Below are 26,189 nucleotides of genomic sequence, written 5' to 3'. Positions count from 1 at the left end.
TATGTACAGGGGACTTGGAGTCCTAATGAAGTAACTCAGACCTCTAACTTTTTTAAAGAATTAAATGCTGTCTGGAAATCACTACGTAACCTTAAGACCAAGATAAAAGGGAAACGCATTAAAATCTTCTCACATAATATAACTACTGTATCGCTTATTCGCTACCAGGGGTCCACTAAGAATCCTTACCTGCAGCTGTTGGCAGTGAAGATCCTACTCTGGGCGGAACAACTAACACTATCTCTGTCAGCCTTTCGCGATCAGAGGACATTACAGCTGACTACTTCAGCAGGAGGAAAGTGAATCCTAGAGAATGGGAGCTGCATCCCCAAGTGTTCAAGATACTCACTACAGAATGGGGAACCCCACAAATAGACCTGTTCGCCTCCCAGGAGAAACACCAAATGTCCCCCATTCTTCACCTGGGGCGTGGAGGCCCTCTCGCATGTGTGTGACTGGGATTTAGCATACACTTTTCCTCCCCTGTCTCTGATCCCTCTCATGCTAAGCAAGAGCCAGAGGTCAAGAGCTACCGTAATAATGATAGCTCCCTTTTGGCCCAAGAGCACCTGGTTCCCACTGCTAGATTCTCTCTGTCGGAGAGCCCATTCGCCTACCAATGAGACCAGATCTTCTACTCCAGGGACCACTAGAATACCCGGAGGTTCAAACTAACCGCCTGGATGTTGAAAGAATAAAATTCCTAGGCCTATCTAATAGTCATATCAACCGTCTGCAAAAGTCTCAAACCCTCGACTAGGAAAATTTACTTGAAAGTCTGGGGGTAATTTTCTGAGTGGATAGGTCAGGACATCCGGGAACTTACCTCAGCATGAAATACCTAAAATCCTTGACTTCCTATAGGCAGGATTAGATAAGGGCTTAAATCCAAATACCCTAAAAGTAGAGGTTGCGGGCTTGGGTGCTTTCTTTGACCTTTTCATGTCGGAGTACAGGTGGGTTAGGAAATTCCTCAACGGAGCTAGTAGACTCCACCCCTTTTATCAGGAATACTACTCCTTCTTGGGACTTAACCCAAGTTCTTCAATCACTCTGTGAGCCTCCCTTTGAACCTATAGCAGACTTGTCAATTGGCACACTCACATATGAAGTGATAGCAATTACATCAGCTAGACGAGTGGGAGAGATACAGGCCCTCTCCCATAAGGCCCCTTATATAATGATCTATACCGACAAAATAATATTTATGGTAGACCCCTTCTTCCAACCAAAAGTCCTAACAGACTTCCATAGTGGGCAGTCAAAGTGGATCTCATAAAGGTGTAACAACTTTCTGTCAATTACTAAAGATAATTACCTTACCCAACTTCTTCGCGACCCGACTAGGGGGACAGTCATTTTGGACTTAATATTAACCAATATACCTGACAGAATACCCGGGGTGCAAATTCAAGGGTACCTGGGAAATAGTGACCATAATATAATAAATTTCAAAATGTCCTTCAAGAGAGAGTTTTATAGGGGAGCTACGAAAATATTACATTTTAGGAAGGTCATGTTCGATCAGCTTAGTGATGCCCTTACCCTAATTGACTGGGATAATATCCTCAAAAAGAAGAGTACAAATAAAGTACTTAATAAAGATGTAAAAGGAGCAATAAACCACAAACCTAAAGCATTTAAACTATTACAAGAAGGCAGGGAAAAAACACTAAAAACCTATAAGGAAAAAATAAATTATGTAAAATTCAGATAAAAACAGCAAAGATGGAGACAGAAACTTATTGCTTAAGTGAGTAAAACTAACCCTTAACTATTCTTTAACTATATAAATAGTAAAAAGATTAATACTGTAAGTGCTGCCCCTCTAATAAATAATGTAGGAGAAATTATAAAGGGCGATAAGGCGAAAGCAAATCTATTAAATAGTTTTTTTATCCAGTGTATTCACAGAGAAAATGACATTAGGTGGGATGCAAAGTGATAAAGTAAACTCTCGACTAAATGTCACTAGTCCAACCCAGAAAGAAGTGCAGAGCCATCTTAAAAAGATTAACATTGACAAAGGGCTGGGTCTTGATGGCATATGCCCCTGGGTTTTAACCCCTTAACGACCGCCCCATCGGGAAACTACGTCCTGCTGTTGCAGGACGTGTATGGAGGGAGGTAGCGCCGCTATCTCCCTCCATACAGCGCGGGCATCAGCTGTTTATTACAGCTGACACCCGCGGGCAATAGCTGCGCTCGCCCGATCGCGGCTATTAACCCTTTAAATGCCGCTGTCAATTCTGACAGCGGCATTTAAATCCCCCGAACGCTGTTCGGGGGTCCCGCACGGCCCCCCCGCGGTGAGATCGGGGGAGCCGTGCAGGTGTCACGGCAGCCGGGGGCCTAATGAATGGCCCCAGGGCTGCCTTAGCAGACTGCCTATCAAGCCATCCACACAGGGTGGCTTCATAGACTGCCTGTAAAAAAGCAGTATGACGTAATGCTATAGCATTACATCATACTGCAGGAGCGTTCAAGCATCGCATGTTTAAGTCCCCCAGGGGGACTTCAAAGTAAAGTTAAAAAAAAGATCAATAAAGTTTTTTTAATTGCTAAAAAAAAAGAAAAGTTATAAAAGTTTAAATCACCCCCCTTTTGCCATATCCATTATTAAAAAATCAAAATCATAAAATAAAAATATGTATTTGATATCGCCGCGTCCGTAAAAGTCCGATCTATCAAAGTAGTGCATTATTTTTCCCGCACGGTGAACGTCGTGTGAAAAAAAAAATAAAGAACGCCAGAAATACACTTTTTTAGTTACCCTGTCTCCCAGAAAAAAACGCAATAAAAAGTGATCAAAAAGTCATATGTATTCCAAATTGATACTATCGGAAACTTCAGGACATCCTGCAAAAAATGAGCCCTTGGTCAACTACGTCGACGAAAAAATAAAAAAGGTATTGCGCGCACAAAATGACCGCAGAAAATAATTGAAAAAAATTAAATATCTTTAAAAAAAAATAAAAGTACTACAGCAAAAAAAATACTATACAAGTTTGGTATCGTAGCAATCGTACTGACCCATAGAATAAAAATATCAGGTCGTTTTTGTTGCAATTTGTGTGCTGTAGAAACAGGATGCACCGAAAGATGGTGGAATGTCGTTTTTTTTCCATTTCTCTCCGCTAAGAATTTTTTAAAAGTTTTTCAGTAAATTATATAGTACAATAAATAGTGCCATTGAAAAATACAACTCGTCCCGCAAAAAACAAGCCCTCATACAGCGACATCCATGGATAAATAAAGGAGCTACGATTTTTTAAAAGAAAGTAGGAAAAAACAAAAATGGAAAAAAGCAAAAAAGCTCCGTCACTAAGGGGTTAAGGGAATTAGGGCGCTATAGTGACGGAGTCAGTTCTACTCGATTGGCACATAGCCGGTTATTCGAAAAAGGGTCAAAAAATGAACCTGGAAATTACAGGTCAGTAAGTCTTACTTCTATTGAGGGTAAAATGGTTCAAGTGTTTCTAAGAGATACTGTCCTTGAATACCTCAAGAAAAATGGTTGTATAACTCCATATTAGCATGAGTGTAGGAGAGATCACTCCTGTCAAACCAACCTGATCAGCTTCTATAAGGAGGTAAACTCTAGACTGCAGTTTGAGCCATGCCATCTGGATAGCCACCCACAGCTCCATGGTATTGGTAGGTGCAAGACCTTTGGTGCAAATAAACCTCTCCACATCCCATGGGTAAATGTCCAGGCCCCACAATTAATAGGAAATTTTTACAATGCTCCTCATACCAATTCTGGGCATCCCAATTACGCAGTACACTATCCTGCTGTAATATCCCATCATTGTTTGGGGGTACAGGAAGGACTGCAAATGATGACCAATCAGTGAAACATAGTGGATACTGGTCAGTGACGCGTTTAGATGGAACACTAGACCCAACTCGCGCTATGAGAACACCCCCCCACACCAGTATGGAACTACCTCCAGCCTGCACAGTGCCTTTTTGACAACTGAGATCCATGACTTTGTGGGGTCTGCGCAACACACAAACCCTACCATCAGCCCAAAACAGTTGGTACTGTGACTCATCCTACTATGCCAGGTGTTGCCAGTCCTCTGGGTCCATTTAGCAACTTCATGAGCTCAGGTGCGGTGTTGTTTCTGGTCCCATGATGTATTAACAGTGGCACTCTGGTGGGTCTTCTGCTCCCATGACTTATGGAGGCCAAAGAATGCTTCACTGACCTGTGAGATTTGCGTGTAAACACTCCTGATTATATGTTTGCATGGACAATTATAGCCAAGCTTTTGATTGTGATGGTTAAGCACCCATTGTGTGGACAGTAATGCCTTCCATGACATATTTTCGATACACACGTAACACTGGATCAAGAAATGTTAAATGTCCGCACAACTTTGGAATTGGAATGTCCCATCCATTTAGCACCCACTATAAGGCCTCATTCGAATTGATAATTGAGGTTACTTTCTCATGAGCGTGCTGGCCAGTGTTCAACCTCACAAGATCACACCTCACAACTTATACAAGTATGGGCATTCCCAAACTGTCACCTAAGGTAACACCACTTCATAATCTGTTTACATACTGCTATCCCAGGACTGTTGGCACGTCAGCATAAGTAGTTAAAAAAAATATTTTTTCACTTTTAGGGTAACATTTTTATTATTTTTCTTACCCATCTAGCAGGCAAATGTTTAGTTTTAGCAGTTGTATAAAAATTTTAAAATGCGTGCCGCTTTGTTCACACAGTCTTTTTGTTGCCTTTTTGGGGCTCGTAAAAAGTGCAACATAATTTGTGAGGGGTTTTACAGGCATTTTTGTTTTCTCATAGAGAAGCTAGTGATTTGCAATTAGGGTTTAAAGTGGTATTCCAGTTTTTCTTAACCGATGACCTATTCTCTGATAGGGCATTAGTAGTTGAAGGACAGTACTCGCCGCTCTAGACCCCTGTCCATCATCAGATTGTGTCAGTGCAGCAAGCCGTATGTCATCATCAGTGGTCAGAGAAGGAAGTCGAAGAGCCGCGCTGTTCCTACAGTTTCTGGTCAGGACGTCACTGTCCTTCAACTACTGCAGACCTATCCAGAGGATAGGTCATCAGTTAAAAAAGACCGGAATACCACTTTAAGGTCGGCTTCAGACGACCGTATATCATCCGCGTTTTCACGCCCGGCCGATATACGGTGTCCCTCTCTACAGGGGAAGGAGGCTGGAAGAGCCGGGGGCAGTGCACTGAGCTTCCGCCCCCTCGCCACTATTTGTAATACGAAGGGTCAAAGCTAAATTCCGTAACTTAGCTTCGACCCCTCCCATTGCAAATAGTGGCGAGGGGCAGAGAGGGGGCAGGAGCTCAGTGCACTGCTCCCAGCTCTTCCATTCTCCTCCCCCTGCAGAGAAGGACACCGTATATCAGCCGGGCAGGAAAACCCGACCGATATACGATTGTCTGAATAAGCCCTAAGCATGTGAAAAAAATATAACAGCTCTGGCCCCTTTCATATATTTTTTTATACAGTCTCACGGCCTGTCTACATTGTCTGATGATCGGGCATGAACATTCCCTCGAACATTCATTTTCGCAATGATTGATTAGACACCCAATCGATATGGTTTTATAAACTGTTGTCTCTTGCAAGACTAGAACTCCCGCCATACCTTGTACCTATGCAACAGCCAAGCACCTGTGAGTCTGACACCAGTGCTTGGTCGACACCGGCAGAATAAAATGCAGGCAGGTTGTAGAATATAAATGAAGTTGACTTTTATTGACAGCAAATATAATCTTGTATTCACTTTTCCACATTTTAAGAAACAATACTTTTACAAAAAAATAATTTCATTGACACATGAGAAAAAATATTCAACAGTTACATTTGTAGAAACCCATCATCTAGATTAGAAAAATATTTTAAATGGTTTATGACATGCAATTACCAGTCAAAAAAAAAAGATCACTTTTATTAATTTACACTTCACAAATACAAAACAGTTCATCTGTAAATAGCAATGTAACTGACTGACCCTTAGAAATACAACAGCAAAGACAAAAGTGGTAGAAAGAAGACAGGAAGGAGTTTCCTTTTCGATTTGTATTGAAAATACTATATAGTCAGGCACATCTTGTGATAGAACGACTTGTCCATGTTATTTCTCTATAGGATATTCCATTAGAAGTAATGCGGAGTGGGATTAGGTCATTGTGATGTCATCCTAACCTGCACTGGATTTGCCGATGCTTTCGTTTAGACCAGTTTGGGATAGACCGCCACTTGGACCCACACAAGTAAATTAGCCATATGTTCTATACATACATATAGGTTTTCTTTTATTTTGTGGTCATAGTCCAGAACCCAATAAATTGCGTAAAACAAAGCTTTAGGGTATATTTAAGTGTGGAATAATCACCGCTCTTGCAAACAAACAAAAAAAAAAACACACACAAGTTCTGAAGCTAGAAATGGAGAAGTCAATTAAAACTATGGCAATTAGTGGTAAAACCACATTTTTGGGCTGCATGGTTCTTGGCCATGCTAACAAGCTCAGCAGTTTACCCTTAGTACACTTAGAGCAGTGTTTCGCAAAGGGTGCTTTCATGTGAGTGGAATTAGCGTACATGATGCCCTGTACCGCATGCCGCAGTGAATTCCGCACCAAAATCCACAAAGCTACTTATGGATTTTGATGCAAAATTGAAAATTGCCGATATACGGTGTCCTCATCTGCGGGGGGGGGGGGGGGGGGTGGAAGAGCCAGGAGCAGGAACTGAGCTCCCGCCCCCTCTCTGCCTCCTCTCTGCCCCTCTGGAGTATTTGCAATGAAAGGAGGTGGGATGGGGGTGGGGCTAATTTCCATGAATTAGCCCCACCCCCGTCCCGCCTCTCCCCATTGCAAATAGTGCAGAGGGGCGGAGAGGAGGCAGAGAGGGGGCGGGAGCTCAGAGCACTGCTCCCGGCTCTTCCAGGCTCCCCCCCTGCAGAGAGAGACGACGTATATTGGCTCAGCGTGAAAACCGAGCCGATATACGGTCGTCTGAATCCAGCCTTACCTGCAAAGTTTGGTGTGGAATTTTGCAGTGTGGATTTTTCTCTGGATTGCGTTAATTCTGGCCTGGGTGGACACACCCAGATACCTCTAACTCATGTTTTGAGGCTATCCCATAGAAAGAACACCTGTGGCTATTCCTGATGTACTGACAAGGCTATTACTTGTGTAATACTAAGGAAATCCTGAAAACATGACTTATTGGGAAAGCTTGAAAATTGGAGTTGCTGCCTGAATCCTCGTTGTAATGCCGGTACGGTTTAGCATGGATATTATGAATGCAAATACTAACTCAATGGAGGGTCTATTGACTCAAACGAATATCATCATACATCTTATGCATGATTAGTAAAGTATTAATGGCTAAAATGTTGTTGCATTACAGCCAACTAAATGAGGTCTCAGGCTTTCTTCACGCGACCGTATATACGCAACTATTTACCCGTGTAAATACGCCGGCCATCAGAAGGAATGCATTGAATCCAATATATTTATTCAGATTAGCCAACGTATTTACGCTGCGCATATACGCTCGCTTGAATAAAGCCTCAGACTGCGTTCATACAGCGGTTCACCCTACATCCTGGGTTTCTGTCCCCAAAAGTGTGATTCAGAATTTTGGAACAATAGGCTTTCATAACTCAAAATGAGACCATTAGTGCTGAGTGAACTGAACCAGTAGAACCTTGTTTCAGGTCAAACTTTGCTAAAAGTTTGGTTCGGCACAAACCCAAATTGAGCTTTGAGCAAAGTTCTACCCAAACCAGGATTTTACTGGTTTGCTTCGTTCAACACTCATCCTGAACACTGGGATGTAACACTGTCTAAGAGTCATAAAAGCCCTCAATAACACTCTAAGTGTTATACACCGCTTTTATGGCTCTTAGAGAGTGTCATACACTAGTTTTAGGGGTTTTGGAGAACCTGATCGTTTGCCGGTTGAGCAATGCAAGCCTATGGTTCCATCTCAGGATTCTTTCTCCATTCCGTTTTCAAAGATCCATATGGAATCACAGTACATAGGGTGAAATGCTGTGTGAACATTGCCTTACACATCTAGATACTGTGCCTTGTGTTACTGGAAACCGACAAAGGTGGAAAATACCCAAATGTTTCCCAGACAGTAAAGCTTATTTATGGAATATGGCTGATTTTATGGAGTGCACCTGAAATTGGCAGTGTCAGTATGGAGCACCATTCCATGTCTTCTGATTTGTTTTTTCTATTCATAATTAAAGGAGTTTCCAGTTACTAGACCTCATTCCGCCAATAGAGCTCTGCTTTTTTATTTTTACACAATTGCAGCTTTTTCCTATCCTCTGCTGTAAGGATCCAGTGCTGTAGCGTCGTCCTGGTCGTTGTTGTGGAAGATGTTGTCACAGGAAGTCACCTGACTGCTGCAACCAATCAGATACTTCCGTTCTGAATTCCTGGCATCATGGCACCTATAATGTGAGCGCTGATGCTGCAGACTCTGATTGACTGCAGCAGTCAGGTGACTTCTTGCGACAACATCTTCCACAACAAACAGAGGATGGGCAACTACAGCTCTTTTTGTTATTTGAACAGAGTTGCAGCTATTGCAGGAATGTTGTCTGGTAACTGGACAAACCCTTTAAGACGTCTTAAGATATTTCAATCAGAATTAAAGGGGTTGTCCCGCGCCGAAACGGGTTTTTTTTTTTTTCAACCCCCCCCCCGTTCGGCGCGAGACAACCCCGATGCAGGGAGGTAAAGAAAGCTCACCGGAGCGCTTACCTTAATCCCCGCGCTCCGGTGACTTCTCTACTCACCGCTGAAGATGGCCTCTTCCTCCGTGGACCGCAGCTCTTCTGTGCGGTCCACTGCCGATTCCAGCCTCCTGATTGGCTGGAATCGGCACGTGACGGGGCGGAGCTACACGGAGCTACACGGAGCCCCATAGAAGACTGCAGAAGACCCGGACTGCGCAAGCGCGGCTAATTTGGCCATCGGAGGCCAAAAATTAGTCGGCTCCATGGAGACGAGGACGCCAGCAACGGAGCAGGTAAGTATAAAACTTTTTATAACTTCTGTATGGCTCATAATTAATGCACAATGTACATTACAAAGTGCATTATTATGGCCATACAGAAGTGTATAGACCCACTTGCTGCCTCGGGACATCTCCTTTAAGGTCTTCACAGTGAACGTTGAGATTCTTATCATGGCCTCGATTCCAGAAGATGGTACTTACACGGCCCAAGTGCCCAACCACATGTTCATTAATGCCTCTTATCCTTTTCGTATTTAGACTTTGGTATAAACAATTTCAGCAATTATTCCAATATTTATCATGCAGAAGCATTGCAGGTTTGTAGGAAGATTGGAGTAGTATCATGGGAGATGAGGATGTGTGGGTCAGACCATGGATTGGACATGTAGGGGTGGCAAGTTTTTGTCCTCCTTTCCAAGCGAATGTGTCAGCAACTTTATAAAACGAACATGATCTCGTTGGCCAACAAACTCATCGAAAGTCAATATTATACTTCCGGAAGCAGCGCATAGAAAATAATGGTATAGCAGCAGTCTAATGTAAACTAGGATGATGAGCTATATTTTTGTTTCTTTGGTGTTACTGGCTTGTTCGATAGGGCACTCACCATTATATATATAAAAAAGTTATTTAGGCTAATTAATATACCCATTGTGTGTGAATACTACTAAATAGAACCTGTCATTTCATCGGTAATCCATCCCAACTAGTTCAATCAGCTGGTGTTTTTTAGTTTATTTATGCAGTAGCACCTAATTAAATGAGTGGCACTAGTATATATATAGGAGTTATGCAGTCTCACATCCTCATTTTTCAGATCTTTTTTGTCCCAAAATCCCATCCAAGATGGAACTGTACACCAACCGCTGTTACATTAAAGATCCCCTCCAGCCGAGACAGCCACTTTTACAACTTTAAAACCTGTATCATCTCCATGTGTTGTAAAGTTCAATCTATTCCACCTGAGGACAATGTGATGACTATCAGGTAGTCCATAAAAATGTCTGCCTCCATAGTAACTACCTTAACTTAAATACCGCCCGTCTTTTTTGAGTGATGTGATCAAAAATTTTGGAATCAGCTGGAGACAGATTCCAATACAAAAAGTTGGCCTGGTAAAGAAATGGTAAGAAATGTATTATTGTGGATGCAGTTTTTGTACTCCTAGCTTGTCTGCCATTGGTGGTTAACTGGCGCAATGTGGTTCATGTTCTGAGTGTTTTCTACCGTACTTGTACACGGTTTGATATACACTAGCCACTATATTAGCCTCTGTATATACGAATAACCACTGTATTAAAGATCCTAGCACGTCACGATTGAAGCCAGCTTGCTTTTTTGTATAATATATTCATGTTTAATTGAATTGTGTTTAGAGTGGTGAAGTCCATTTGTAATGCGGCGCTCTCATGCATCCTCATAGACCTAGTCTAGTTCAACCACGACCTTATCACTGACTGATAACCACTACTACACTAGTTCAAGCAATGACAATAAATCACCCACTACATAGCACATCCATAGTCATGTTACTATTACACACTCCCCTATGATATTATACATTTACAGTGTATATTTGGCTTTATCATATCAGTCACCTTTATAAACATTTGCTTTATCATAAAGCATCAAGGAAAGTGATATTTGGGTCTTGTATATTCTCCAGGAACAATAGTTTTCAACTAGTCCTCTTAATTCTACAAACAGTGAACCAAATTCAATGAGTATTGGGCTAGAAAAATAAATGTCACATACAAAAATGAAATTATATTATATCGGTGAGAATCTATCACTCGGCAGCCCCACCGATCACCTTTTTGAAGAGGCCACGGCACTTGGATGAGTACCGCGACCTTCTTCTCCGGTCAGGTGGCCTAAGAGCAACTCAGTCCCATTCAAGTGAATGGGATTGAGCTGCTATAATACCAGGCACAGCCACTATGAAATGTATGGTACTGTGTCTGGTAAGCAGTGAAGTGGCTACAGCGTTCACCCGAGCATCTCAGGCATTTCAAACAGTTGGTGAAGGTAGGTTATCAATTTTTTAGACCCAGAAAACCCCCTTCAAGATGACCCATCAACTGCAAACCACTATCTGGACCTAACCCACCATTCACCAGAAATTAGTGAGATCCCAAATTCTTCGGACATAAAAGTAAATTTGTGTGTTGATGGTAATTTGATTAGAGTTTTTATGCTGTGGCCAATGGCCAGAAGATTGTGCCAGTGAAAGGGCAGTATTACTGGCACAATCTTCCAGCCATCGGACACAGCGGGATTTCTGGCACAGGTGGTTTGGGACCATACCCTGACACCTTACACAATGTTGGGCACTGGTATACAGTTAACAAATCTGTTGGCTTGGTACATATTTTGCTTCGATAGACACTCCCTTTTGGGTAACTTTTTCCTAATCAGTGGTGTTGTGTATTTGTTGAACGAAGGAGAGTTGGATCAAACAGCTATTGTTAGCGGATGTTGTAGTGCCCCCCTTTGAAACTGAGAATCTACCCAACTATTTGGTCATCTATATTCTATTTCCAGATGTCATATACATAACTAAGAGATCTAACTGGCAAACCAAAACATACTTCCTTGTACAAAGCTCATGGTGTGAGACTGTCTTTCGGTAGTGGCACTCTTACCATCCTTCCTTTCCTTACTATTCCTACAGACCTTGACTTGAAGATACAACAAGGTCCTCCTTGTCATGCTGCCTTCCCCAATGCCTCCCTAGTATTTAGGGTATGGCATGACATGTATTTTGCTCTATATGCTGGCAAGAAGGAATGTACATAAGATTATGTACATGATCATAGCAAAAATCAAGTACTTTTTCATATAATTCCCATTACCCCAGGACCGATGAGTTCATCGATGCCTCCAAATCACTTCCCATTCCTTGTATGAAGAAGGAACACTGTGACCCTTAAGGTATGTTCTTGGGTTATACACTGTGCATTTTCTGCTACAGATTTGCGTGTGGAAAATCCACATTGTATGATAGTACCAGCAAAATGGATGGAAGTTAAAGGGGTTTTCTGGGCAAAAACAATTGTTGACCTATCCTCCGGATAAGTTACCAATAGTTAGTTGTTGGCAACCTGATGCTCGGGATCTCTGGTTGCCCAGCTAGCTGTCAGTGTAGCAGGCCATATATCATCTTCAGGCTCAGGAGCAGAAGTGTCATAGCCAACTTAACTCCCATTGTTTTCACTTCCACTCCTGACCCCGATGATGATGTCCAGCCCGTTGCGCTCACAGTGGACTGGGCAATCAAAACATTGCCGGAAATCCTGAGTTATCCTAAGGATAGGTCTTCAATAGTTTTTGCTCGGAAAACGTCTTTGAAGAACTCTTATCCAAACTCTGCGTTAACAAAATTTGCGGTGCAAACTGACCAGAAGTGTGGATCCCAAGTCTAGAGAATGCCAATTCATTCTTCACATTTCCACATTGGGCACATTTTGTGACACATCTGCATGTAGCTTGCAGATTTTACCCATGGCAGATTTTCTACTGCCAAAAAAATACATTGTGAACGTTCCCTAAGACCATGTCCTCCTCCTATATTTGCCAAGATCACAGTGCCTATGGAGACGACCATGTCCACAACCCATTGGGAAGCTTGCTTTGTAGTGACCCACTCTATGAAATATACACTCTCTGAGAAGGAATGTTGAATTAAATGTAATCCTTCCCCGACAGGACAACCTGGTTTCTTTATACACTGTTTATACCCACTTCAGAACAAAGCAATCATATAATATCGGATATGCCATATACGCAGCAGTGTTTAACATCGCCATACTATAATTCTGAGGAGGGCCTTCCTCCTTCATTTCGGATTATTGTATATAATTATTGTTCGTTACTTTGGTCACTGTAATTATCCTAGAAAAGTCTAAAAATAAGCCGAAGGAAAACAAACAGTATGCTGGTGTTCTTCCATATGTAACCGTATTTCCTCTGGGTCATATAAATGATGGACTGTAAGAAAATATACACAGAACACATATAATCTCCGTCACCCAAGATTGTTTAGTAACCTTTTGGTCCTATAGAAATCCCTGAAAGTTAAAGTGTAATTCACCAAGGAATGTTTTTGTATTTCTTCATGTTCTGCTCAATGCAGATGATATACAGCACCTTATTATGTCCTTGCTGTAAACCCTGCAGCGTCGTCTTTCTGCATTCCCAGCATGGTAGTAACCGCAGTGCAAGTCTCTGGCAGTGATAGCCATGTATTTGGAGTCATTTACAATGGAGCAGTACAATAGCATGATGAAAGAGAGGAACCGTGACAATGACCTTCAACCCACCACTACCGTCCATGAACTAAGGGTTTTACTGTTTGACAATTGTATTTGTAAATGCATTCAACTATTGATTGGCTATCCTTATTATAAGCCATGAATAGCCGATCAGCAGATATTTGACACCCAGAATAGATATCCCATTCAAGTGAATAAGACTGAGCCTGCAGTACCATTGTGGGCCACTGTAGCTATTCGATGCTGTTTCTTATGACAGTGGATTTCTTATGACAGTCATGTCACAGTTGTAGGAGGTTGTATGCTACGATGCAACCACATGATGTGACACATGTTCCTGTGTAGCCCTAGCCTTATATAGCTGCCAATGAACTCAACAGCGCTAAATAAATTCATCTTCCGTTTGCTCCCCTCAGTAATAGCCTTGTGTGATTAAAAAGTGCAATGATTGTGAAGCTTGAACATTTCTGGCTAGTCTAATGGTTTTGGAGGTGGGAGAAGCACTTGGCTTATGTTTAAAGAGTAAGTGGACTTTAAAAAAAACTTTTGACAAGTCAAAAGTTTGGATGAACAGGGGTTGGGATGCTGAGACCCCGCTGATCGTTGACAAGTGACTTCTACTTTTCCTTCCTGCTGGGTCCACTTCTGGTTTTCGATCAAAATCAGCTTTTTTTCCCCAGAAAGTGGTTGTCCAGAATTACAAATAAAATATCATGCTTTGTTTCCTAAAACTGTGCCACCCTTGTCTGTGGGCCGTTTCGTATATTGTGACCTGTCCCATTTAAGTGAATAGAGGTAAGTGAATAAAACCCATAGGCATGGAGGGCACTGTTTCAGCTACTGGACAAACCCATTTATGGTGAGTGATAGAGTCCAAAATTATTCATTTGGGTGGGAAAACTCCACATTGCATTGATAAGCCCTTAATGAAATTTAATGGGATTCTCCAGTTGTAAACCATTGATGGGATAGCCTGCAGGCTAGGTCATGAGCAGTAGATCATTGGGCTGATGTGCTAGTGCATGGAGTGAATTTCAGCAGGAAGCAGACAGCTCTGTTTCCACTGTAGTGGTGAGGCTTGGTATTACAGACAAAGTTCCCTTAGAAAATAAATGGGAACTTTGCGTGCAATTTCAAGACTGGCCTCTGCAGTGGGATCGGAGCTGTTTGCTTCCTGCACAAAATCATCTTAGTGCATTGGTCCAGATCCCCACTGATTGACTACTAATGGGCTATCCTGCGGATAGGCCATAAATATTTTACAACTGGACAACTCCTTTAACTTTAAAGTGTACTGCTTCATCATACATAACTTCCAAATACTGAGATGCATCATCAGAGAGGAAAAGACACTCAGTATGATGCATGTATCATGCTGATAGTAAATCAGGATACATCACCATCTTCGTTCAGGTAACACATTTCCTTATGACATATGATGCTTGACGTAGGTTTAACATGACAATGAACACTTTGGTCCCAATTGGTTAGATCTGGTCATTTGGCAAATCGGGGTATAAAACAGAGGGCTCAAATAGTTCAACTTGGTCATCAATCTTGGTTAACCCCATGGACTGATCGGTTAGGTAACAATGACTTTGGGAACTTGTAGGAAACTGAATAGAGCAACTTTGTGTCACCTTCCGGATAAGAGATCAATGACGTAATAAAGCGTAAGACATTTCGAGATGGTTCCACAAAGAATGGTTCTAGTAAGACTGTATCTGTTTCCTCTATGTGTGGTCACATCAGTAGTGATGGCTGATATGATGTATACAGTATGTTAATGTAACACACAGATACTGGGAGTAACACGCAGATAACATCTGTCACATAACAGACAACAAATAAACATCTAAACAGTTAGATTCCTCGTGAGGATGGTGTAAAAGTGCTCGATCTCTGGAGTTTAAGAACACATTTTTTTTTTTTTGCATGCATGAGAATCACATTTGTGGTCATTTACACCCAAAAAAATGACAAACAAGTGTTTAAAAAAATCTAATACCGGTATTAAGAACACGTGAGAAGCAGAACGTCATGTGGAATGTAAGAGATGTGACAGTGACGCACTGTCTACAAGAAGGAGCCCGGCCATGACACAATGGAGAGTACAACTCTTCCTTTCAGTTCTTTTAGCATCCTTACTAGGAGGTTGTAGGGTATCCCAGACGTGCATCTTCCATTTACAGCCAAGAGGATATCACCGCACCTGAGAAGAAGACATACAGGTTACAGTTTACGGCATACAATCCAATCATAATTAGGTCCGGTTATCAGATAACAATTCCTCTATACCACCAACAAACGGATCAGTACTTACCTCTCTCTGGCTGCTGCCCCACTGTGGTACAGGTGAGCGCTGCAGCATCCCCACCCATTCTCCTATGAATATGCCATAAATGCCTGAGATTGGAATAGCCATTTAATATGACCAAGTGCATGCCATCTAACTATAGTTTATATTTCTGTACCAAGTACTAATTAGTTTTTTTTATCATGCATGAAGACCAATGTTACCATTTTGAAGATAAGTCACTTTAAAGAGGACCTTTCATGTCTTCATATTCGCCAGCCCGTTGCATAGCTTTGCACCTGCAGTTCCACTAATTCCGATGAAGTCTTTCTTTTGTGTCGCGGTCTCCACCGTTCACTGTCTATCAAGTCTGATGCCACCCACTTAACACAACTACAGCGCAACTGGGAGCCGATAAGAGCCAAATCTAAGGAGAGCCTGTATGGGCGAATGGGGATGAGTACGAACAATAAGAAGACTTTGTTGGAGTTAGTGGGTTGCAACCACAAAGCTATGTAGCCAGTCCTGGAAATATAGGAGTGGTAGCGTGGGCAACAGCTTGACAGGCACAGGTTCAGGTCTATAGACTCTGTTAGGAGCATTCCCTCCCGAAACCCTCCAACATAGGGGACATGGAGTGGAGTGGTGATAAGGCGCACTGGTCGCAACTACATGACACAGACTTCTTCTCAATCTCCACTCCTGGAACTGCAGGCCAAAAGTCCGCCAACTCCCTTATATCTCTCTTTAAAGGAGCCATAGCCCCATAAACTAAACAATCAACCATACTAACTGAAGAATAAGCGTTAAGGTAATGCAATCTGCCCGTACCTCCCTTACACTAATATGAGAACATGACAAGTCCTCTTTCAATCCATCATCGACTATGAGTGCCATTCATCATCTGCCAGTGATTACTGCATGATTGGTTCCTTCTTAGTATAATGGACATCTAGTTCCAGAAGCGTCCTCTGAAATGCTCCGCTTCTCTTAGAACACATTGCTATAGTCTTCTTTTTAATTATATTGTATAATTATTATCAAATGCTTCAAATTAACGGGTTTGTTTTCAATACAAATAATTATTCCAGCATTGGTTCCTGTAACTATAGAAGAAGGCGGTAGCCGGGAACACTGAATTCTATTAATGAGTCATGGTGCATTTAGTAGGTGTTCTGCCTCCTACACAGCATCCTGGGAAGGGATTTATAGGGGACACAATGTCTATTAAATATAGGGCTGCATGGCTACACAATGTCATCCACAAATCATGCGGAAATTGCAAACATGGCGCCATTTCAATGTCTTCCTATGTGAAAAATGACACAGGTGACCTTACAACTATGGCATCATTTCTAGCACGGTCACTTTGTAACTCCAAGTCTCATGAGTATCAGTATACTGGACCAGAATACAGTAGTACTGTGTGCACCAGGTAAAGTGGAGCTATGCCAATTTAGGGTTGGGTTCCTTTATCATCTACCATAGAAGTCCAATATGCAAGAAGGGTCCAGGGCACCACCAAATATAGCTTTCAATGCTTTACTGTGGAGCACAAAAGAACAGAATAGTGATGTTTTGGCATACAGGTCTTCCTCAACATTGCTGTTATGTACCTTTGTGCTCCACAATTAAGCAATGAAACATGTATTTGGTGGCATCTTGGACCTTTCTTGTATTCTATTTCGCATTAGGAAACATCCAAATTGTGGTGTACCGTATATACTCGAGTATAAGCCGAGTGTTTCAGCACAAAAAAAATGTGCTTAAAAAGCCCCCCTCGGCTTATACTCGAGTGAGGTAAAAAATAACCCCTCAATACTCCCCTTCCAGCCAGCATCTGTGTCCCCGGCGTGATGTTATCCCCGGCTTGCTTTTGAATTTCCTGCCATCAGCACTGTGATTGGATTGAGCGCCAGCCAATCATAGCCAACGCTCGATGAACCAATCACAGCCATTCAGTGATGTCACTCTGAATGGCTGTGATTGGTTTATTGATCGCTGGCTGTGATTGGCCGGCGCTTGATCCAATCACAGCACTGATGGTGGGGATTTCAAAAGCAAGCCAGGGAGAAGACTGCAGCAGCTTGCCGCACCGCCGGGGACAGCATCGCGCCGGGGACACAGACGCTGGCTGATAGGTGAGTATTGTTTTTTTTTTTTTACCTAGTATATACTGGAGTATAGCTAGGCTTATATTCGAGTCAATAAGTTTTACCAATTTTTTGTGGTAAAAGGTATTGACTCGACTTATACTTGGGTCGCTAATACTCAAGTATATACAGTAATCACAATTTTACCTTGACTCATAGGTGATCTTCATATAGCCCTGATTTTAAAGCGAAGGGAGGACTCGTTACTACGTGACCTCTGATTGGCACTTCAGGTCGCTATTAATAACACATACAGATGCTGACATTTAAAGGGACTTTTACCCAGTGATAGATTTCGATCTACAATGTTGCTAAAGCTTTTCTGCCACTTTTCAAAAGTGCAAACCAAATGGCTACAAAAAATGTAAACCGTAATTATTATTTATGGTGGAAGTATTGACCTGAGAAACAAGGACTGCACTATCTTACCAAAGGTAATGGGACACATGAGCAAGAATCAAAAGTAGTAAATATATTTCCATAAATTAATGCTTTGTAGGGCTCCTCTGGCCCTAATGGTATTGGATACTCTCTGTAGCATAATTTCTACTAACATGTGATACATTTCAACTGGTATTTCCCTGCGTTCATCCTGCAAATATCTGGAGAATTCTCTCAAAGAAGATACATCAGACTGTCTACAATGGTGCAAGAAGTGTCCTTATTGGAAAGTTCAGCAATGTAAGAACGTTCTATGGAGTTACGAATCACACTACTCCATCTTCACATCAGATGGACGTACCTGGGTGTGGAGGAGCCTGGGGAAGCCTTTTGTCTGAGTGTGGTAAGTACAGTGGAGGTTCTATTATGGTCTGGGGATGTGTTACATGGCATGGTCTTGGTCCGTTGGTTATAGTGACAAGAACCATCAACACAGAGGTGTACAGTGACCTTCTAGTGAATAATGTGCTGCAGACAATGTGATAATACTCTGGGAATGATCAGCCATACTTACAACAAGACAACGCATCTTGTCATAAATCCAATGCTGGTTTACATTGGTTTGAGGATATGGATGTTCCATGATTAGACCGGCTGCACAGATTCCCGACCTAAACCCTACTAAACATCTTTGGGATAAATTGGAAAATCGGGTTAGGAAATATGAACAGCGTCCATCTTCTTTGAGAGAACTCGCCAGACATTTACAGTATGAATGGAGGGAAATACCAGCTGAAGTGTATCAGACGTTAGTAGAAAGTATGTCAGGGAGAGCATCCGATGTCATTAGGGCCAAAGGAGCCCCACTAAGTATTAACATATGGAAATACTGTAAATACTACTTTTGAATCTTGCTCAGCTGTCCAACTACTTTTGGTAGAAAAATCCAGATTTGGAAACCTGAATTTGTCTTCATGAATATCCCAGATTTTATATACGGTCATCGCCTTTTCTCCTGCACACTTACACTTGGTCCCCCATTCTTTTCCTTTTGCTCTCGGATTGATTAAACCACATCTCCTCCCCTGACCCTTTGATACCTAGATTCCCCTTCCTTCTGGTATTTCATGTTTTATGAATGTAACATATTAAGAATCTTCTTTTATGCCACTTAAACTAATATAACACTCATATCTGTGACTATAACATCCAACTTCCATGAAGTGGTGTCACTTCACATAATACATTCAATCTCATTGCTTCACTGTTTTACTCAGGACCTTTCACAAACAACGGAATTATGCCGCAGGACGCAGCGAAATCCGCAGCTGCGCAATTCCAAACCACAATCCGCAAGCCTAACTGCAGATATTGAAGGGGAACTGCAGGCAGGTTTCAAGCCATTTTCAATTCCGCATCAAAATCTATAGGTAGCCTGCGGAGTTTAGTGCGGATCTTACCACGGCTTGCGGTGCGTCGTGTGGCCTATTCCGTTTCGTGTGAAAGGCCCCTTAGAAAATGAGCGCTGCTCCTGTATCTGACATCACTCTTAGTGCTTTGAATAAAAAGGTGAATTACCGTATCCTCCCGTCGTTGTAAGCAGGCGTGCCCTCCAGTATGGATTTAATAAAGAATGGCTTGTTCCGGTTGCAGTCCTCCGAGCCGCCTACAAAGCTGAAGCCCAGGCTCCCTGCTGTATTCCTCCTCAGCACAATCTCCTTGCAGCTGTACAAATACCTAAAACACAGAGAAATGGCCGTGTTTATTCATCTCGTAATCGCCAAGAACCCCTTCTCAATTGTCTTATTGTTTGCTTTGGATCACACACGCCTTAATATGAAGTGCATTCGCTTGTTTAATGACTTTTAGTCTTCCTCTATTACACATCAGCTTGGTTGTCAGTCCAGATTTGCTTAAAAGAGTGAAATCCCTGAGCCGCCTCCAGTACAAGTAGATATCAGCGCGGAGGTGCCCTACAGCTGACAGCTGTTTCACCCCCTTATGCAGAGTTTAGGGGTACGCAAATGTCCGGATTGTTGGGGTTCTATGCAGTCAGATCCCCAGCGATCAGATACTTATCGCTTATGCCCCCATCACACGGGTGTAACTATATTTGAGGGCTGCGTATTTGCAGAATGAACAATGCTTTTTTGTGAGCATCAGCACATTTTATTGTACTTTTTGCGCGCATCGGCATATCTAACTGTACATTTTGCTCCTTAGCGCACAGCAACAAAATACGCACCAATTGAAATGATGTGTTCCAGATGTGTTCTTTTTCCTGCGCCATTATGCAGTGTTTTATGCATCTCCAAGCGTATTTTGTGCGTATTTTAGTGACGTGTTTAGCTAATAAAAGGAGATGCAGTTGTGAACGGTAGCCATTATTTATTTTTAACAAGTCCTACTGCCCTTACATGTCCAAATTTGCAAACCATGTCCTCAGAAAATCATGTCAGAATTCAGTGATTTTTAATACATAATAGTAATTCATATCATAAGAGTAACGCAATTCATAATTTTTACCACTATCATTAGTAAACGGATGCAGTAATTGTTACCATGACTGCCAGCATGATAACTTCATTTACAGTACATTGTGGCACTGTGTAAAGTTAATGTTTGCTTAATTTGTAGTTGATACATATTCCTCAGGTCCAGAGGCGTAGCTAAAGGTCCAGGGGCCCGGGTGCAAAAGTTTATATTGGGGCCCCCCAACTTCTCTTAACCCCTTAATGCAGAGACGTAACTTGAAGGTCCTGGGCCCCAATAGAAAACCCTTTAAAAGGGCCCCCAACTGTAATGCTTTATTCATAGGCCTTATGGGCCCCCTAAGGCTCCTGGGCCCGGGTGCAACCACATCCCCTATAGTTACACCAGTGCTCCGGTCCACACTAAAGAGCAAAGCACAGAAAGATAATATAGTCAGGGTGGTTTCACACCTGTGTTGGAGGTTCCGCTTTCTTGCCCCATTCGGGGAGCAGGAAAAAGGGGAATCCCCTTGGCCAAACAACTTTGTCTTAGGACGGAACCAAACAGCAACGGACAGACGCCATTGACTATAATGAGGTCCGTTCAGTTTCTGCTCAGTTGCCCAGCTTTTGTGCCAGATCAGCGACGGAACCTCCGACCGGACGTTCCAACAGGGGTGTGAAACTGGCAGAACTACAAATGTAGCAAACTTGAGCCACATTTACCTGGGCAGTTTTACCACACTAGTTTTGTGCATTGTTTAACATGCAAAACTCACACGAAAATAGAACCCACTACTCGCAATGGGCCTGTTTACAGGGGAGATTTATCTCGAAAGGATGCTGCAAGATAGAAAAGAGATGTGATTCAATTTTCTCACAAACTGCATCATAATTGGAGGGAAAACCTTAGGGCTTCCTCAGACGACCAAGAAAATCGTGGCCGCAAAACAGGATGAAACGAAATCATGGATTCACGGATCAAAACTAAATACGCCCATGTGAATGAGCCCCTGACATGGCTATCAATGCACTACGATAGCTTTCTGTGCCGCAGTTTATTTCCCCTTTTCATCACTTTACAACGGCTTTTGCTGAGTTAGGATAAAACAACAACAGTTATGGTAAGATCACTTGTTACAGAAAGTTATCGCAGTCAAGTTAAACTTTGCTACATCTGTAGGTGGCAGACTTGAGCCATTGCACAATTCAGGATACAGATCTTGCAGAACATGCTCCCTGCAGACTTGGAAATAATTCTGGTGGATGAGCTCATGACACAGAAATGTCCATTGACTTAATGATTATCGAAAACTTCCACAGAACCAGTTCAGCAGGGAACAGAAAAATGTCTAAAAGGTGCAAACATATAAAGTACAAGTCTGGAGAGCCAAGTCCGTCTCTCTCACAGGAGCACAAAGTTGTTCTTAGTAAATGGTAGGAGGTATTTGCACCCCCCATAACAGAGTACAAGCTGCTGTCTTGTGGGTAGCAGACTAGCTTTTCTACGTCTGATGGCTGCTCTGTATCTTATCTTCTGTGCTGTATGTATGTTACATATGCTCTGTGTTATGGCATAACAAGCAGCGCGACCCCCACCTTCTTACCCCCTGCAAACAAGTACTACTAAACTAGCACACATAGCACTCCCTGTTGCATGGATGGTGGCGGATGTACACATTTTTGGAAATTCATATTCAGCATGGCAAATATGAGAGGGTAGGAATGTCAAAGGGAACGGTAGATCAGATACATGTGTGATACATTCTATTTGTTCCTTGATACATAGCACAAAATTCCACAAGCAAAAAAAAAGTATCACACATCTATCTAATTGATATATATATATATATATATATATATATATATATATATATATATATATACACACACACACACACATATATATATATATATATATATATATATATATGGCAGGAACGGCAGCGCTGAATTGAGCGGTCTCTCTTCCAGCAGCTGTGCAATCTGCTGCCTGTCCTTAGGCATTTGCCTTCTCTAGTAACAGGGACATGGGGACACAGCTAGTAACTAGTTGCAACACAGGAACGGGCATCCAGGTGCTGCCTTGCAGCTGATTGGAGCAGGGATATGTAAGGCAGAATGGGAATCGTGGGAGAGGAAGTAACAGCCAGTACAGTATTGTCCCCTCCTACCCTGTTTCCCCGAAAATAAGACGTGTCTTATATTAATTTTTGCTCCCAAATATGTGCTACGTCTTATTTTCAGGGGGTGTCTTATTTTTCAATGAAGAAGAATTCACATTTATTATTTAACAAAAAAAAATGAACACTTGTAATCAGGGATGGTATTGCAGCTTCCGGCCACCAGGGAGAGCTCATCACAGCAGACGCGTACAGCAGGAACAGAATGTACAGTATCACATTTTCCGGCCAGCAGGGGGAGCTCACGACAGCACACTCGTACAGCACAGCAGGGACAGGAGAAGGTGTAACGGCAGACTGTCTGCAGATCTACCGATACATCTGGCAGTAGGAGACAATGGGGATGGCAGCAGGGGACGAGCCTCTTGACATGCCTGCACATTTACAAGCGATGGCCGCGGAAGGGAACATCGGGATCGGCGGCAGGTGACTGTCTTCATGTCCTGCATGCAGCTGCTTTGCAACGGATGGTGAAGGTAGGGGACAGGTGTTCTGTTCGGCAAGCATGCTTACATACAAACACACTTTACTATGCCTTACTATCGGGGGGGGTGCCTTATATTTGGGACTTACTATGTCTTACTATGTCTTACTTTCAGGGGGTGCCCTATTTTCGGGGAAACACGGTAGGTCCTGGATTATTTGTCTGCTCTCCACTCCATTACAGATTCTGATGCAGAACTAAATTCATGGAGGAAAATCCACTGTGGATTTTAGTATGGATCCACGTCAAAATCCACATTACATGATGTGGATTTTGATGGATGCCAATCCGCACTACAATCTGCAGCGGAGAGCATGGAATCGAGTCAAGACTTGAGAAAAGGATTTTGGTGCAGATTCGCATCCAATTCCACATGGAAATCTGTATAGAATATGCAGATTTTGGTGCAGGTGATATCTGCACTGTACACAACTATCAAAAAAAAACATCCTTTATATACAAAAAGCAAGAAAAGGTGTCAGATTTGTTTAGAAAACAGTGAAAATTGAAAAACATTTTTTTGCATGCCTCCATGTGAAATCAGGTGAGTATGGAGGTATAGTAGTACAGTACAAGCCTCATACACCATAAAAATCCCTGTACTGCCCTGTAGAATAAGCTGACGCTATAGAAATGTAGAAAATAAATCTAAGGTTATAGATTGGATGATACTGCAGCAAATCTGCTAAAGCCCTGAAATCCAAGGATGGTTGCGGTCCAAACAGCTCTTTGCATGATCCAAGTCCAACCTATGAATGTATGTATGAGAGGAGGCGAGTACCATAGAGATCTCATTTACAGTGCATATAACTACTGAGCAGCAGTGATAATGACTGCTGACAGCTCGGGGCCAGTGGAAGGGAGTGTTGTTCTATCAATGGTCTCAGGAGATATGAAACAGTACAGGAGATGAATATTAATAGTCAAGTACGGTCTGGCTTCAGGCAAAAGCACCTTGAAAACAAACCTTGTGTCGGCTGCATATGAATTGCGTTGCAGCGCTGTTAAAAATATGAATATACACTGAATAGCCACTTTACTGGAGACCCCATCTAGACGTGTATTGGACCTGCTTTGGCCTTCAGAACTGCAGGAATTTGCTGTTGCATAGAGTCCACTAGGTGATGAAATTGTCTTGCAGAAATATCGGCCCCTGTGGACAGGAAATGTCTTGTAGTTACTGCAAATTAGAGGAGGTGCTGAGCAGCTGACAGGAAGGGGTCATCGATTCATGCTGCTTGAGCCAAATTCTGACCTCCCATCAGCAACAGAAATCTGAATTCATCTGACCAGGTGATGTTTTTCCACTGCTCAGTGATTTTTATTTTTTGTGCTCTTTTGCCCACTGGAGACTCACCTTTCTGTTTTGCTTAGATAGCAATGGCGCTGGAACTGGTTGTCTGCTGTTACAGGCCATCTGTGTTAAGGTACAATGAATTGTGTGTTCAGACACATTAGTAAGAGCACCAGCATTGTATTCAGCCACAATTTGCTTGATCGTGCACCACCTGTTCTTGACATCCTCCTCTGACCCCTTTCATCTAAGTTCTTTACATCCACAGGATCCCTTTCGCCGGATGTTTTTTCTTAATCACATCTTTCTCAGTATACTATCGGCACTGTTGCATGAATGTACGATATCCTGACCTCGGCTAGTCTACACTGTTGACCAGGTCCTGTTGGAAGCCACTCAGATCGCTGGATTTTCTCATTCCAATTTGGATTCACACCGAAACTGATCCATGAAAAACTTGTGACTTGATTTTATATTTCTAAGCTCTAATCAAGAAAGAGACGTTGTCTCTAATAACATGGCCATTCAGAATAGAGATTGAGTAAGAATCAGTTTTAAAAATGATTATGCGTATAGATGTTATAGTATAATGCTACTATTAATAATAATTGCTGCAGAAATAGCAGCATTTTACATTTTCTCCCAAGCACTTTCATAAATCGAAAACCCAAATGAAAATGTATCGGTAATATAGTAACATATTAGCTCAGCCTTTTCTCCTGAAGTATTAATCCAGAGGAATAAAAAAATAAACCCCATGTAAAAGCCAACTTTCTCTTCTCTAAGATAGAAATTGCAGTATGGTGTATTGTACATTGTATTACAGACTAATGGTTTTATGGGACAATGGAGCACCACACAAAATACCTATGGGCCCATAATAAAGAAACACAGTGCCATCATACAGGCTTCTTGCACACATCTTTGTTGTATTTAAGAGTCCTTAATTGAAAGAGACACATTTACAGGCTATGGAAAGCTATGTGCATGAAAAAATCAATACACACACTTATCTGATTTTTTCGCATTGAGTTTTCCTTCTCATAGATTTAGAAAGCCTCATACTAGGTTTGTAGGCTCTGCTACATTCAAGTTTCAGGCTCAAAGGTGTTCCCAGCACTGATCAGCTGATCAGTCTCATGAATAATCATAGGCTCAGCTCTCCTTCCCCTCTCCTATTTCAGAGGCTGTGTAGCATAACCATGCCTACTCAATACCACACAGCTATCTCTCCATCTTTCTCATCCTCTCTATGAGCAGCGGCTGGTCCCTTAACTGTTGATAAGAGCTCCTGATCTCCTCCACCAAGCCCCCTGTATAGTCATAGAGCCCTCTGTAATTGTAATTTTCTCTGCTCTTTGTCCAAGTGTACATTGGGCAGGCTAGGGGAGTGGCTGTGTTACAGCCCATCAGTTTACTCTGACTGATGGAATTTGCCAGGATTTCAGTCCTCTAGACTGCAGCGCCTTGGAAGACAATACAAGCATAGAAATAAAACAAAGTTTAATGAAAACCAATGACAAAAAGTCTTAATTTCCAAATACAAATTGATAAAAAAAAACATTCACTATACATAGTTGTGGGATATGACGGTATTATATAAATAA

At 42.2% G+C, this 26,189-nt stretch overlaps 1 protein-coding gene across 2 annotated transcripts in view; it reads right to left on the bottom strand.

The window, feature by feature from the left end:
* Window positions 1-9,128: 9,128 nt before the first annotated feature.
* Window positions 9,129-26,189, bottom strand: part of LNX1 (ligand of numb-protein X 1) — a 179,609-nt gene continuing 162,548 nt past the window's right edge. For both annotated transcript variants that reach the window (XM_066573077.1, XM_066573078.1), the window contains 2 exons: window positions 19,729-19,887; window positions 9,129-15,532 (listed from right to left, as the gene is read on the bottom strand). In XM_066573077.1, coding sequence (XP_066429174.1) covers window positions 15,397-15,532; window positions 19,729-19,887 — 295 coding nt within the window. In that variant the 3' untranslated portion in view covers window positions 9,129-15,396. The remainder of the gene's footprint in view (window positions 15,533-19,728; window positions 19,888-26,189) is intronic.

The sequence above is a fragment of the Eleutherodactylus coqui genome, chromosome 7, assembly GCF_035609145.1.
Source record: "Eleutherodactylus coqui strain aEleCoq1 chromosome 7, aEleCoq1.hap1, whole genome shotgun sequence".
Taxonomy (NCBI): Eukaryota; Metazoa; Chordata; class Amphibia; order Anura; family Eleutherodactylidae; genus Eleutherodactylus; species Eleutherodactylus coqui.
The sequence above is the reverse complement of the archived record's forward strand: the minus strand, read 5'-3'. Positions and strand labels throughout refer to the sequence as shown.